The 15,001-nt window shown below is 44.0% G+C and overlaps 1 protein-coding gene across 2 annotated transcripts in view; it reads right to left on the bottom strand.

Moving 5' to 3' along the window:
* Positions 1-1,257: 1,257 nt before the first annotated feature.
* The window catches only part of LOC147248762 (cell adhesion molecule DSCAML1-like), a 51,443-nt gene continuing 37,699 nt past the window's right edge, over positions 1,258-15,001 (bottom strand). The window contains exons 17-33 of one of the 2 annotated variants that reach the window (XM_086179320.1): positions 14,683-14,923; positions 13,529-13,714; positions 12,219-12,374; positions 10,383-10,522; positions 8,203-8,356; positions 7,530-7,647; positions 7,265-7,428; positions 7,008-7,106; positions 6,550-6,738; positions 6,100-6,387; positions 5,820-5,975; positions 5,658-5,688; positions 5,412-5,530; positions 5,177-5,329; positions 4,868-5,068; positions 4,323-4,634; positions 1,258-4,005 (exon numbers count right to left, since the gene is read on the bottom strand). In XM_086179320.1, the coding sequence (XP_086035446.1) occupies positions 3,572-4,005; positions 4,323-4,634; positions 4,868-5,068; positions 5,177-5,329; positions 5,412-5,530; positions 5,658-5,688; positions 5,820-5,975; positions 6,100-6,387; positions 6,550-6,738; positions 7,008-7,106; positions 7,265-7,428; positions 7,530-7,647; positions 8,203-8,356; positions 10,383-10,522; positions 12,219-12,374; positions 13,529-13,714; positions 14,683-14,923 (3,141 nt within the window). In that variant the 3' untranslated portion in view covers positions 1,258-3,571. The remainder of the gene's footprint in view (positions 4,006-4,322; positions 4,635-4,867; positions 5,069-5,176; positions 5,330-5,411; positions 5,531-5,657; positions 5,689-5,819; positions 5,976-6,099; positions 6,388-6,549; positions 6,739-7,007; positions 7,107-7,264; positions 7,429-7,529; positions 7,648-8,202; positions 8,357-10,382; positions 10,523-12,218; positions 12,375-13,528; positions 13,715-14,682; positions 14,924-15,001) is intronic. The other variant, XM_086179321.1, reaches the window with a different exon arrangement.

Raw genomic sequence — 15,001 nt, 5'->3', positions numbered from 1 at the left:
GGGCCCAGCACAATAACTTCAGTTTTGTCAGAGTCTAATGAAAGAAAATTTTGGGTCATCCATGTTCTATTTCTTTTAGACAGGCCTCCAGTTTAGTCAGGGGACTTGTTTCATGTGGATGCACCGATAAGTACAGCTGCGTATCGTAAATTAATCAAGTCTTTCCTTATTATGTGACGTCTTCACCCTATACCTGCTACCTGAAGCAGGTATAGGGTGAAGAGGACTGGTCCAAGCACAGACCCTTGCGAACACCATAACTGACCGTAGTGGTCTCAGAGGAATTATCATTAACAAGTTCAAAGGGACGTCGACCTAGTAAATATGATCTATACCAGTTTAGTATGGTTCCTTTCATGCCAATGTCATGTTCCAGTCTCTGTAGAAGGATATGATGGTCAGTGGTATCAGAAGCTGCACTAAGATCTAAGACCAGCACAGAGACCAGTGCCTCATCTGATGCGAGTAGAAGGTCACTGGTAGCTTTGACTCGTGCTGTTTCTGTACTATGATGAACCCTGACACGAGACTTAAATTCTTCCAAAAGGCTGTTGCTGTGAAGGAAGTCACAAGCAACTGCTTTGTCCAGAATTTTCCAGAGAAAAGGAAGTTTGATATTGGTCGGTACTTGGCCAAAACTTCTGGATCCAGAGTTGATTTTTGAGAAGGGGTTTAATTACTGCTACTTTAAAGAGCTGTGGGATGTAACCAGATAACAGCGACACATTGATCATATCTAAGAGAGAGGCCCTAACTCGGGGTAGAGAGTCTTTGAGCAGCTTAGTTGGGACGGGGTCTAGGAGACAGGTGGACGGTTTAGAGGAATTCTTGTTCTAAGATCAGGAAGGTCAGTGGAGAAAAGCTATCTGGGTGTATGTCTGGGCCCACAGCAGCCTCCAAGGTTTCTGAGGTCATAGATGACACGGTGTCAGCTGATGGCAGGAGGAGAAGAATTTTCTCACGAAGTCAGATTTTGCCAAAAAGTTCATGATGTCATTACCAGTCAGGGAAACAGGAACACTTGGCTCAGCAGAGCTGTGGCTCTCTGTCAGTCTGGCTACAGGACTGAAGAGATCTTCAGTTGGGGTTTTTGTGATCTGCGATATTCAACCAGGCATTATTTCCACCTGATCGCCAGCCGGTGACCAATTTATATTTTCTAATTTGAATTGAGCTGCAGATATTTTGCTTACAAAATTCAACAAAAATGACAGAAACTGTGAAGTATGAAAGATAGCTTTATTGCACAAGGTGTTAGAATGATCTTTTTAGTTTTTGCTTTCTTTTCATAGAAAATGTACTTCTGAACACAAGCAATTGCTATAACAAGCAACTCAAACAAATGTTTGGGATACCCTCAACATTTTTTTTTTGTTAGTTTTTGATTTTCATACATTTTTTCCTTCAGTTTTCCCTTTTAGCAAGCATGCAATGACTTTTTTGAGGATGAACAAAATACAAAATAATGATAACTAAAAAAAAAAAAAAAATTGAAATAGGACAAATGACAACATCAAAAGACCTTTAAAAAAAAGAATAGAAATTCAACAAATTAGTATCAAAAACATAAAGGGAAAGGAAAATGTGTGTTTTGCCCATTTCAGAAATAAATTGTTTTACTTTTGATAACTATTTCAGTTTTTGAAATTGGGGCATTCAACCCTGATGTGTCCCTTGAATTATTCTGACGAAAATAGCTCTTCATACAAAACTGTGTTTTATGTACAAGACTTAATCTATAAACAACACTGACAAAGGTAGCGATGATGCGTCTAATATGTTTAGGGTATCATGATTTATTTTACTTCAATTTATTTGAGGGGTTAAAGGACAGGAGCCTGAATGCATCAGGTTTCCACTCTGACTCCGGTCCCGTATATACACAATAATAGTTTGTGTGACCAAAAGAGCTGCAAGTCCCTGATTTCATTTGGCTGAACTGGTTTAAGCCACAGGCCACATACCTTATAGTCAAAAACCCCCAGAAATGAAAATTATAAATCAAAATGAACAGAACAAAAAAACATCCCCTTCCCTAAACAAACAAAGGAAAAATGGACAAATAAAAATAAACCACAAAACACTATCATGGAGATGTTTCAGAGAGACATTCCACTCGGTTCTTGTGTGAATGTACATGGAGGGTTACGGAGAGAAAGTGGGACATGAATGGTACTTCAGACAGGGTAATAATAAAGGTATCAATTGAGTGAACAATATATCATTTTCACAACTGAAATCCCTGACATATAACATCTCTCAACATTATATTACTTTACCTCATTCACATCATGACCGGGATTCCTTCTGCGAGTTGTCCTTCTTTCTGTGAGGAGCTCAGGTGGGCTGACGGGGTGGTGAAACAGTCAAATATCTATAACAACTGGGGTCGCTTCATGCCATTCACACTTATTACTGGATCCTAACTGTTTACCATTAAATGCTTACCTATAACCATGGAGGTCAATGTATTCACCCCGCCAGTCCGCCTTTACTGAAATATGCAGCCTATGTGGCTTTTTACCATCTCAACACGGGGACACTTTCTGTCCACACAAGAAGAGTAACTCTTCCTTAGTTTGTCTACATACAGTAACAAACAGAACATCCTGTACATATGCTAAACTCTTTGTCTTTCTTTAGTCCGACCTTTTAAAAATTGATCTATTCTTTCTTTTTAAATTCCATGATTGAGCGATTGTCTCATTCTTTAATTTGACATTAAATTGCTGTATATACTACCACTCTATTGTAGTACATACAATTTATACTTTTCCATAATTTCACTTAAATGTCAATATACCTACATAGAAATATATATGTAAATTCTTTATAATACCAAATACTCTCTATTTGTAATGTGAGAAATGACAGCTGGTTCATTTGGGTTGTCGTGATTTGTTGATCAAGTCAGACACTGTTTAGCTGGAGAGAGATGTGTGGAGATCATTGAAGAGAAAGAGATTTGATCTTTCTGCGAAGTGAACCTGAATAATTTCTGTTGGAATAACCATGAAGAGAAAATTTGGGACTTTTAAGAGACACATAAAGGGTGAAAGATACAGGAAGAATAGGGAACTTAAACTGGAAGTCCTCCCAATTGACAGCAATACTCAAACTATGAAGAACAGTATGTGTGTGTGTATGAGACACGGGATGGCCACACAGCTTCATACTGGCTATCGTAGTCCTCAATATCATAAACATGGAGTGTTTGGCTCCTCGGTTATAGTCAATATTTCCAAATGACCACCGAATCTCTCACTTTTTTTTTTTTTTTTTTGCTGTGCAACTCCCACGAGAGCTGATCGGGGCAGAGCACCAGCCGCCTGGAACTGTTAGTGTGAGTTAGTAGTTCTTTGTCCCAGGTGAACATGAAAAAGTAAGGTTAGCTGGGTCTCTGTCTGGGACAACATCTGGCCCGAGAACCCTGGACAGGGCGCTGGGGAGTTCACCGTTAGTTGGGTTTGAACAAAGTTGGGTGAGCACCCTTTCTGGCCCAGACTGAAGAGTACCAGAGTGGGGCTGGCTGAGGAGTGGGACAGCAGTCAAGTCTGTGCAGGAGAGCAGACTACACCAGCGTGTATGACTTGGAGTAGGCCCCCACACTCTGTTTCTGCAGTCTCCCCAGTGCAGAGGAGCTGCTCTCGAGCAGCGAGTCTCTGGAGCCCCCCACCTTGTTACTGTTGGTGGGGTTGCTGCTCGTGCTGGAAGTGGAAGCTGTAGCTGCGGTGTTGGAACTGGGCATGGTGAGAGTCCTTTGAGGCAAGGTGGCGGTGCCCGAACTCGCACCCAAGCTGCCCAGTCCAGAATGGCCCAGCGTCAGGGCCTGCTGCTTGGCAGAGTCTAGAGTCTTGTGGCGGCCCTGGGTGTGATACGCCCGCTGCGTCAGGCTGCGGATTGAAGCTTCCCGCGGTGGCACAGCTGGGCACGGATCATGCAGCTCTCCTTGCTTGCGGAAGAATGGGTCTGTCTTCATGTAGAGGGGAAGGTTGCAGAACTCACCTGAGAGGGCAAGAGAGGAGTCAGTCAGCAGTAGCTAAACATTCTTCCTTGTTCTGACAACAACAATGAGTATGCATAGCAAGTATTCAGACATTTACAAGCCTGCTTCTGGGAACAAAACTGGTTCCGGACAACTGGGATACTTTGATGAATCTAATATATAGACACAGTACATATATGCGGAATGTATTTGGTGATTTGCTCATCATGGTTTGGGTTCAGGCTGTTGACTAACACATATTTTTTTGGATGTAGTGCAAAAAACACAAGAAAATGCCTTTTTATTGTCATGCGCCCTCTCATCAGTGTATACTTACTTTTGTTAGCACGGTGGGGAATGGGCACAGCCACATTTTTACCGCGATCGTAGTCCTGTGGTTTGGGTGGTGAGGCTGTGAAGCGGCAGATGCCTGGTTCCGACGGCGTGCTGAGGGAGGTCATGCTGTCTGCAGGGTCGTTGGTACCTGTGGTCATTTGGTCAGATGAGCTGTCCGAGATGAAACACTCTGTAATGGTAAACTTGGCATGCTGCAGGTGCTCCTCCAGTTTGGCGTGTTCGTAGGCCCTTGCCAGCTCCTCGTACGTGGACGAGGCGCTCTCTGTTGACACCATGCTGTTACGACCCTTATCTGGACCAAAAACACACACAGAAAAATGAAAACATAATTATGGCAAAAAATGTTTGCAGGAGCTAAGCCTAAATTACAAAATTAAACTGAATATACTATCGATGTCTCATTTTAATTTCAGTCAAAAATATTTCTTTCTTTCCCAAAAATAACTACCTCTTGGTGTAAAAATGGAGATGACATCATACAATAGTAGGCCCTTGTCCTGTCAACCCTGACAGAAATTTACATACCTGTGTCTTGGGAGAGGCTGGCGCTGTAACTGTCACTCTCAGTGGCAGTGATGCCATGAGAGCCCATGGTGCGCCAGTCTGACGTCAGAGTCCTTGCGGAGGCTGTTGACTGGCTCTGACTGGGTCGGCTCAGGGTCCACTGGCTGGAGTATCTGTTCCTGGAGCTGTGAGCTGACTTGATGCTCTTCCTGGACACTGGATCTGAGAGAGGTTGCAGGGATCATGCAACAGTACAGACACTGTGTATCTGTGTATTTACTCTCCCAACGACTAGATACAGAGTTCATATTTATGTCAGAACAAACTCACTTGTGCCGGGTCGTATGTCTGACATGTCAATCAAGGGCCCTGAATTCTGGATGAGGGCTTGATGGTGGAGAGACACGCCTGTGCAGAAGTTCTGAGGATTCACTGACTGGCTAAACTCTGTATCTGTCACTGGCACTGCTGCCTTGTCCTCTCCTAGAAGATGAGGAAATATTGTTAAAATAACTTTAGAGCATGCAAAAACGACAGCTTTTAAGGTTTAAGGGAGGTCACATGCCTATCTGTTTGATGCCCTCCTTGTCCTCGATGAGCAGCTGAACACGCGGGATGTCTATGTGGAGTCTTGGCCCTTGAGGGGGGCCCTTCACAGGTGTGTCTATGCTGCGATTGTTCTTGCTGCGCACACACAGAGAAACACACACTTGATCAGGCTGGTTTGTATTATTGTATGAGGTTTTCCAATCTTTCATCTGGTCGCCCCACATTGGATGTAAAAACTATTCCCATAAAAGTTTTCACTTACCTGATGAGCATCTCAGCAAGGCTCTTAGCATCTATAAGAGGACAAAGTTAGATTATTGGCTGTGATATTAATCATTTCAGCTTTTTACTCGGTGTCACATTGATCTATGACACAACGCAGCATCGATCTCTCGCTCTCTCTGAATGATTTCCTTACTCTCACCTCTAAGTCGTTTAAGCCTTTTCTCCTTGCGTTTCTTGCGGATAATGAAGAGCAAAGCAACACCCAACGTCACCAGGATGACAGGAGAGCCAATGGAGAACAGTTTTTTCACATCGTCCCCCTCACCACGGGCTGATTTGATAGGAGGGATGGTACCTGTTGAGAGCAGATGGTAAAAATTGACAGATTCAGCGTCAGAGAGATGGAAAAAGGAAAACAATGATGCAAAACTAGTGAAAAACAGCTACTGAGATCTGGACAGTGAACACTAGACACTTACTGCCATCATAGTCAGTAGTGGCAAACTGGGAGCTCTGGTTACCACACCCAGCACTGTTGCATGCCTTCATTTTGAGCTCATACCAGGTGGCCTCACGCAGCTCGCTGAGGAAGAGCTGATTGGTGGAGTTAGCCTTGAGGCTCTGCCAGGCCCAGGTACCTTTGGGCCTAAAGTCCAGCATCAAGTCAGTGATGGGGCAGCCCCCACTGGTCCAGCCCTGTAGGTTGAGCCCCGCATGAGTGGAGTTGATGTGGGTGAGCAGCGGTTGGTCCTTGTTGAACACCGGCTCTGTAAACATCAAGTAGGAATTCAAGATTTAGCAAAATAAACCATTGATGATGGGTCACATTCAGCAAAGAAGTGTTTTGCTGCAGCCTTTTTTTCTTTTACAAAATCCCAGAGTTCCAGTCATTCCTGTATGTCTGCAATGCTTCAAGAACCACTCCTCACCTCTGCCATGGGTTTTAGCCTCAATGATCTCACTGATGCGTCCTGAACCCACGCTGTTCTTTGCGGCCAATTTGACCTTGTACCAAGTTCCGCAGCGCAAGTTGTCCAACCTGAAGGAACGTTCACTTGAACTGATGAACACGTCCCTCCATTCCTCTGTGTTGTCCACAGAATACTGCAGCACAAACCCTGCAGGATTACAGCTTTATATCAGACACAAGCACTTTCAAACTAAGCAAATCCAAATATGGAGGAGCCTTTTAGCTGTTGCATCTTTTGGACACCAGAGGGCAGCAATTACCTGCAAACAATTTACCAGTTCTTTTTTTTTCTTTTTCTTTTTTTTTTACCCAGAAACAAGTTTAACACTTTACAATATTCTATGCAGCAATAAAGCATCTGTGCTGAATTGTTACTGATGTCTTTTCATGGGAAATCTGGAGGATGGATGATCATACCCCTGATGGAGCTTCCACCGTTGTCCCCAGGGATCCAAGCCAGGGTGATGGAGGAGGTGGAGGTAGTGGAGACGGTCAGACGGGGCTGGTCAGGAGGAACTGCACGCACGCGCACACACACACACACACACACACACACACACACACACACACACACACACACACACACACACACACACACACACACACACAGTGACTCCACGAGTGAGCAGAAACAGCAGTTAGCATGCAGATCACTGGTCAGTTTCACTCCTTACCTTGAACAACAAGATTGACAATAATGGTGTCAAAGCCCAGGGTGTTGGTGGCTGTGCAGGTGTAGTACCCGGAATCTTCTGCTTTGACGGACCGTAGCACCAATGTACCGTTGGATAAGATCTGCCGCTGACTGTCCGCTGTCACTGGAATGGCAGAGTCCTCACTGATAAAATAGCAGACAGTTACACATGTTAGTTATTCATCTTTATCTGTTTTTCCCTTTTCTTGATGCTGACATTTAAGTTATCTATGAGGAGCTCTGACCTGTCTTTGGTCCATTTGATACTGGGGGCTGGCTCTCCAACTGAGCTGCATGGGAGACGCACTTCCTTCATCCAGGGTGTGGTCACTGTGCCCCCGAAGGACAGGATTTTAGCCGGGACTGCACACAATAAACAGATTAAATAAGACTTTTACACATACTGAGACAAGGACAAGTCAAAACATGATCCACGTCAGCATTTCTCTCACCACACTGTCTTTCTTCTTCTGTCTCATGGGTGTCTTAGACCCCCCCCTCGCACCCCCCCATCTGTTGTTTGCTGAATGAGTGGCCCAGTTTGTCTGAGGGGAAAGGCCTTTATTCACAGCTGAGCCCCTCCTCTAACCTCCTAGTTTCAGTCTATCTTTACTCCATAGATCCTCCCCTCTATTGATTCTCTCCTGCTACCTCTCTCCCCAAGGGTCATTTTACTAGATAGGCCCTGTTCATCACCACATAATTAACAACAGCGTTTCTTGCCACATAGCTGGTACTCAATCAATACAACGGCTGTCAATCAATAGTGAAGAGAGAAGACAGAAAGAAGGAGAGATGGTGATGAAAGTGATCTGTGTACAGGAGATCATGTTGCTGTTTAATAGCCATCTTAAGCGCACCCTCCCTCCTAACCTTTACAGAGATCCCTCTGTTACAGGTCTGCCCTCCAGGACCCACCTTTCCCAGCAGGCTCCACTGTGACCTTTGCGCTGATGTTGCCTCGGCCAGCAGTAGTCACGGCTGCAGCCCAGATGTGGTATTGTTTGCCCCGGCTAAGGTGTGTGATCCGATAGAAGAGCATCTCTGGGTTGGCCTCATACTCACTGGGCGCCTGAGACAGGGGGGCACAAAAGTTAGCAAACCAGAGACTGACAGGATGGGTGGCTGCTCCTCAAACAGCTCGACAGCTAGAATGAGAGAAAACGTTCTCTGGCAAAAAAATTCCTCCAACGGGTCATTTTCAAGGTTATTTTTTTGACTAGTTAGGGTAGGAACTTCACAAGAACATAATATGTCCAACATTCATTTGACCATTGACAGCTGTGTTTTCATACAATAACATCTCAAAATATACACAGCGAAAATATACACTATGAAACTGTAATTGTTTGTAAAGCAGTTTCCTCTTTTGGGAAATTTTAGAGTTATGTCATTCTAGAAACAATGAAAAACACACCTTTGGCCTGTAAACATTACAGAAAGTTAGGGGGGGGCCACACACGTTACCAACAACACTATATTTCTTGAATCAAGTCGATTAATTAACATCTTACACTCTTAAAAATAAAATGCAGGAATAAACTCAATGACATGTCAGTACAGGGAAATACAAGAATAAATAGATACATAGATACATTTAAATATAATTTTGTTTTGGGAAATGTATTTTTGTGTTTATTTTCTTATTTTTTGTTAACTTGTGGCTCATGTTTTAATCAAAATATTTATTCAATATTTACTAGGTAACATCAAACATATTTAAAATCCTATCCTAGATTTATTCAGCTATTTGAGAACCAGGGATTTATATTTAAAATGTGAATTTAAATTCATTTATGCAAACAATTTTCTACCTTATGTTTTCTTCATTATTCTTATTTTCAGTGTTGATTTTTGTTGTCCTGTAAACAACTGACCTAAACCCTGAGAGGTGTCACTAAAATTATTGCAGGCTTTTATTCTGAAGATCTATTGATTGCTGATATAGAATGAGGAAATAAGGCAGATTTATTCACTTGGATTAAATTACATATTTGTGTTATTTTGCTACAAACATCTTTAGATTCATATTCACACATGCACCTGCAAGCGGACAAACATACACGAGCCAACGCGTGTAAAAAAAATGTTTTCTCTCAACTCGATCTCTTCCTCTATCTCTTTAATCTGTTCCTCTCTTAGTGCTCATCTTCAGTTTCTTTCACCATTTGCTCTTCCCTCTTTTCCCCTATCCCTTTCTGTCTAGATCAGTGGAAACGAGAGGATGAGGGGATGGTGTGTGTGTGTGTGTGTGTGTGTGTGTGTGTGTGTGTGTGTGTGTGTGTGTGTGTGTGTGTGTGCGCGCGTGCAGGGGGTGCAAACATTCCTCCAGAATAGCGGCTGTGTTGTGGTGATCCAGGGAGTGATACAGGGAGATAATGAAAAGACGGACAAAAGCACTCTCATCTCGATGTGACTGATACCCTCCTCTGCTCCTCCCTTCTCCCTTTCCTGTCTGTCACTCTCTCCCTCTCTTCCTCTCTCCTCATCCCTCTCTTTTTCCCCCATTTCCCCCCGGTCTCTCCCTACCTCTAATGGTGTGTCTTTCTCTCAACCTCTGTCGTTTCCCCTCCCTCCCTCCCTGTGCTCATTTACATGGCACTCATGCACAGAAATGGAGGAGTATTTATGAATAATATGAAAGTGAGATTCCAGCCTGGTATCAGATTTCACCGTGCGCTTGTGTTTGCGTGCACATGATCTCACCAAATCTGAAATGCCACAATGAGTGTATAAATAGAAAATGTTGAAATGTGATATGTGTGTGTGTGTGTTTCTGATGCGGCAGTGTGCATGTGCGAGCTTGTTCTCTGCCTCATTTGCATATCTACGTCTCATCACGTTGCCAAGACAACCTCATCTGTTCATCTGGGAGGGCAGGAAATAAAGCGATGGTGCAAACACGGTGAAAGAATGACACAAAAATACATATTTATAGACACACACACACACACACACACACACACACACACACATCCGGGTTCAATTAAGACCAACCGTTACACTGATGATTTAAAAAAAATTTAAATCAAATTTGCAATCATCCAGACATTTTCTCAAGGCCCCTCAAGAATCACACCGACAGAGGCAGGACTTACCGGCTGTCCAGACCCTGGACTGGAGCAGTAGATGGTGTACTTGCGGATGACACCATTGGGTTTGTGAGGAGGTAACCAGGACACAACCACACTACTCAGTGATGAGGGGACGGCTTTGATGCCAGCCGGCGGACCAGGAACTGCAGAGAACACACAGGCTCATCAGCAGGGCGGGCAGATCCATGTGTGTTTTTGTGTATATGGGGCCGTGCTGGGTGTCGAATGCCTATTAAAGTGATCAGGCTTGTTTGCAGATTTCTGGTCTTATCCTGTGCTAAGCCGCTCTGGGAGGACTTGAAAGAAGTGGATGGGTGGTGGTGACATATGTTCATTCAGACATTGGTCAGCAGTTCTGACAGTGCGACACCCAGCATTCACGTTACTCCCGAACCCACCAACAGATTAGACTCGAGAGTCTGATCCTCTGTTAGCCACTTCTGTTTGGCACTGGACGCTTCTTAATACTCTGATTACAAGTAATCAAGCTAAAGCCATTAAAACGCATGCAGGAAAGCACATCAGGATACTGGATACAGCAAAAAGGGCACAATAATGCCTTTGTCTCATATTCCTTACAGTATAGGGTTCACAGTGTCAAGCCAATTCAATCCCCAACATAAATATTAGGCACGCCTGACAGCGGGCCTCATCTGGGGTCTGCAGAAGGAGGCACCGCTGTGTAATACCAAGCCCTCTTAAATCCACCCCCGATTCCTTTTTTCCCTGTATGTGAGGCCCCCTGATCTAGTCATTCAGCAAGTAAATGCCCTTGGACTCCTTCATCCTGCACTTTACACGAGCAGGGATAAAAACAACACACTATACATGTAGGGAGGGTGGGTTTAAGAGCGAGAGGCGGGGATGAAAGAATGGCAAGAATGATGGGTGCAGTTCCTGGGGGAGTCATGATGGTTGGCAGTACCGAGGGACAGGGGAGGCCGTCTTCATTATCATAACTGGTCCTCTATGTCAAAGTAGGAGTGGCAGTAGGGAAGGGGTGGGGTGGTAGTTAAGTCCCATCTGGTGCCCAAAATCTGCCCAGACAGTCTGCTACACAGCCAGCATGGCGGTGTGATGGGGAGAAGAGGCACAATGGAACTCTGTGAATGTATTATGGTCTCCTGTACCAATCGGAGGGGGAATATGCCACAGTAAAGGACTAGTACTCTCAAACAAATACCCTGAAAACTAAATATAGCAGTCATCCTAAAAGGGGATTTGCCTCAGAAGTTAAATTTTTGCTGCTACGACATTTCTGTTGCTTCATTCACTTCATCAACCCACAATAGGCTGAATGATCATGTTTTTTTTAATCTTCCCATCTTCAACCCATGTTACCCTAACCCACCCAGACCCTCCCCTTCTCCATAAAGAGACATGGATCTGACAGTAATCCCTCCTCCAATGGTGTAAGCACAAAATTAATTCTTTCTAATCCAAAAGGAGTTAATCCCTGTGCCTATGGCAAGAGAGCTGGTGCAAAGGATGCAGGCACTGGCTGACGGCTGACTCCTGTATGTTATATGCTGTGAGAGAGCACCCTTCCTCCCCTCCCAGCCTCTCCCACCAGGCCTTCCTCTGCCCCAAGCCGTGGGCCTAAAGCCTCTTAATTCTCATTAGCACTGCTAATGGAGCTTCCTAGCACAAATGAGCTTTTGTCATGGGTGTAAGACAGAACCCAGCACCCTTTTATTTACTCTCCTAACCACTTTACCCTTCGAGCACAATGCCTGCTTCCCTTTTTTTTTTGGACATTTGTTTACTTGAGTATATGAATGAACAAATTAACATCTTATTATATTGTGAGGTTTTTTTTGTATTTGTATTCGTACTCACGGTCCTCGCGGGTTTGGATGTACAGGACGTTGCTGCGGACCCCATCTCCAGCTTGAGTATAGGCCAGAACCTGAACACTGTAATTGGTGAACTTCTCCAGCCCTCGCAGCTCCACCTGCTCTCGCGTGGTGGTGATATTCTGCATCTCTCCCCATTCTGAGGAAAGAAGAAAGAAACAAAGGCTTAAAAGGTATTACGTTTTTGGAAAGTTAACACAGAACAAACCTGTCTCCAACAAAACGACAGATACAACTAGATACATGCTTAACATGCTTTGAAAAAGTCTCATCTTGTGACCAAAGCTGCCCTCACCAAGATTCAACTGACATCACATAGTAGTTGAACATAACTATGAAAAACCAACAGATATTGCAGATATCTGTGAAACTGACTATGAAAATGACCACAACCTGTTAAAATTATGTGTCACCACCATCGAAACATTAGCAGTAGGAAGTAAATCCTTTGATGGGGAACACACGTTTCTTCTGTTCACACTGACTCAAATCTTGTGAAGTTAAAATCTTTACCATGGATAACTACTTTGAACAATCTCACTTAAAACAAAACTGACACTTAAAGCCCACCAAATACTGTGGGTTAGAGTGAAACTGTGTTATTCATGGGACTTGAACTCTAGCGCTCCTCTCCCTAAACAAAGTTTAGGCTCAGGCAAGGACAACGCCCAGTCAAGGTTATGAAAATATCTGGGGTTGGGTTTATTGTAAAGACTCACACCTGTCTACTGCTGCAAAGTCTGGTGTTTGTCAGTCATAACCACCACCCAAATCAGCCTATGTTCCTTTGCTTCATCAGTAGTAATCAATGCAAAATGTTGTCGAACCAGGGGATGTGTTTGTCCACCATGACAAAGAATCTTTTACAGGATTTACTTGACCATTGATTCAGTGATGCTGACATTTAATTTTACCATTGATTGCTATATAGACACTTTATTGATCCTCACAGGAAATTGCTTTGAGGCCACATTCACACACAGGAGGCCTTTACTCCATCACTAATTTTTGCATAAAAAACAAATGTATCATTTCAAGGTGTCAAAGGTTTGTAGCAATGTAACTCAGCTCCATAAATCGACATTGCACAGACAGAGGAAACATGCATGTATCTGCAGTAATCTTATTGACCATTAGTAATCAATTAAAGTAACATGGACAAAATCAGATACACAGGAACAGGAAGTGCTTTATGAGATAGGTGCTGACAAACGTTACTGACTCACAACACTGACAGAGAGGTGGGTGGTTGGGTGGGTCGGTGAAGTTTAGAATGAGATAGATAATAATTACTCTGCATTGGCCACTGGGCCTGGCCCCCACAGCACCCACCTCCGTCAGGGAAGAGGGACCAAAACACAACCCGGTAGCCTTTCAGCACACCGTGCAGCGTCAGCCGTGGAGGCTCTGCCCATGTGATCACCGCCTCGTCCGACGTCACGGAGATGGCTCTTACGTTCTGGGGAGGCTCACTGGGCACTGGAGGGAAAGCAGGGAGTGAATGTTAGTGCTACACAGCATAATATATGCATTTTGAGGTTATAATTTTTGCATATAAAAGTCCTAGGTCATTGCTGTCGTTAAGAAGACCTGATTGATCAACCCACAGGCAATCTCTGTAGAAACAAATTAGCTCAAATTAGCTCTCAATGGCTTCTTGTTCTCTGCTAGCTTTTAGAGCGTGAAGAGGCGAATGAAAGGAGGTGAAGGGAGGGTGATAGAAGAGCACTGAGTGAGAGCAGCATGAATAGTAAAACAGCTACACCTTAAGGGGTTAAAATGCAAATGAAGAGGGTGGGGTGAGCTGAGATGTGGAGGATAAAAATCTGAAGAAAGACAACATTCATCTTTAAAGTAATTGCACTTCTACAGGCAGTATCAGACGGGCTATCATGGTCAGGGTGTCTATCATTACTGTCCACACAGACATGGAAGGGCTGTATATTCCTGTCTAATCGAGTGGATCAGCAGTGTAAAAAAATCTAAGATGGAAATAGACAGACAAGAGGATGAGTAGGGCGAGGAGGGAACCAATGGCAGGAAGAGGAGGAAAAGAAGGAGGTGGAGTGGGCAGACATTTAGAGAGTAATGGGCTTCCTTGTTCCTCTCTCGCTTTCTACCAGCCTAATGAGGGTGCTAATTAAAGTAGAAAGAATAATGGGGGATGTGCTGCAAATTTATTTCTACCATTTTGTTTGAGCATGTGTGTGTGTGTGTGTGTGTGTGTGTGTGTGTATGTGTGTGTCTATATGTTAGCTGTTTTAATTTATGTGCTCAATGTACTGACAAATCAAAGAGATGAGCGGCGTGAATCTTTTCATTTCTGCTCTCCCCCGTGTCCTCCCACATTCTCTCCTCCACTGTATCCAACAGCAGCAGTCTAAGTCATGTTTACCCTTCTTTTCCTTCATCTAACCACCTACTGCTTCCTCTCCCAGCTCTCTTACCATCCTCCAGCGTGGTAGCATTGATCTCAGTACTAGATGGGCCTGTCCCAGCTCTGTTGAAGGCCTGGACCACGACCCCGTACTGGGCAAACTTCTTTAGGTTATCCAAGGTGTACACTTCACTGTCTCCGGTAGCCTTCATCTCTACGATGCTGTACTGGCCGTTGCTGCCCGGACCGTTCTCTCTGTAGCCGATCTGGTAGCCCCGGATCACACCGTTCTGCAGCTCCTTCTTAGGAGCCTGGAGGAGATAAAATGAAGTTGTTCTTTAAAACTATTTGAGATTATTTTGCGAAATGTTGTGTAAAGTCTAGTGAGC

Source organism: Aulostomus chinensis, chromosome 15 (assembly GCF_037954235.1).
Source record: "Aulostomus chinensis isolate RoL2024-O1b breed Wild chromosome 15, RoL_Achi_v1.0, whole genome shotgun sequence".
Lineage (NCBI taxonomy): Eukaryota > Metazoa > Chordata > Actinopteri > Syngnathiformes > Aulostomidae > Aulostomus > Aulostomus chinensis.
The sequence above is the reverse complement of the archived record's forward strand: the minus strand, read 5'-3'. Positions and strand labels throughout refer to the sequence as shown.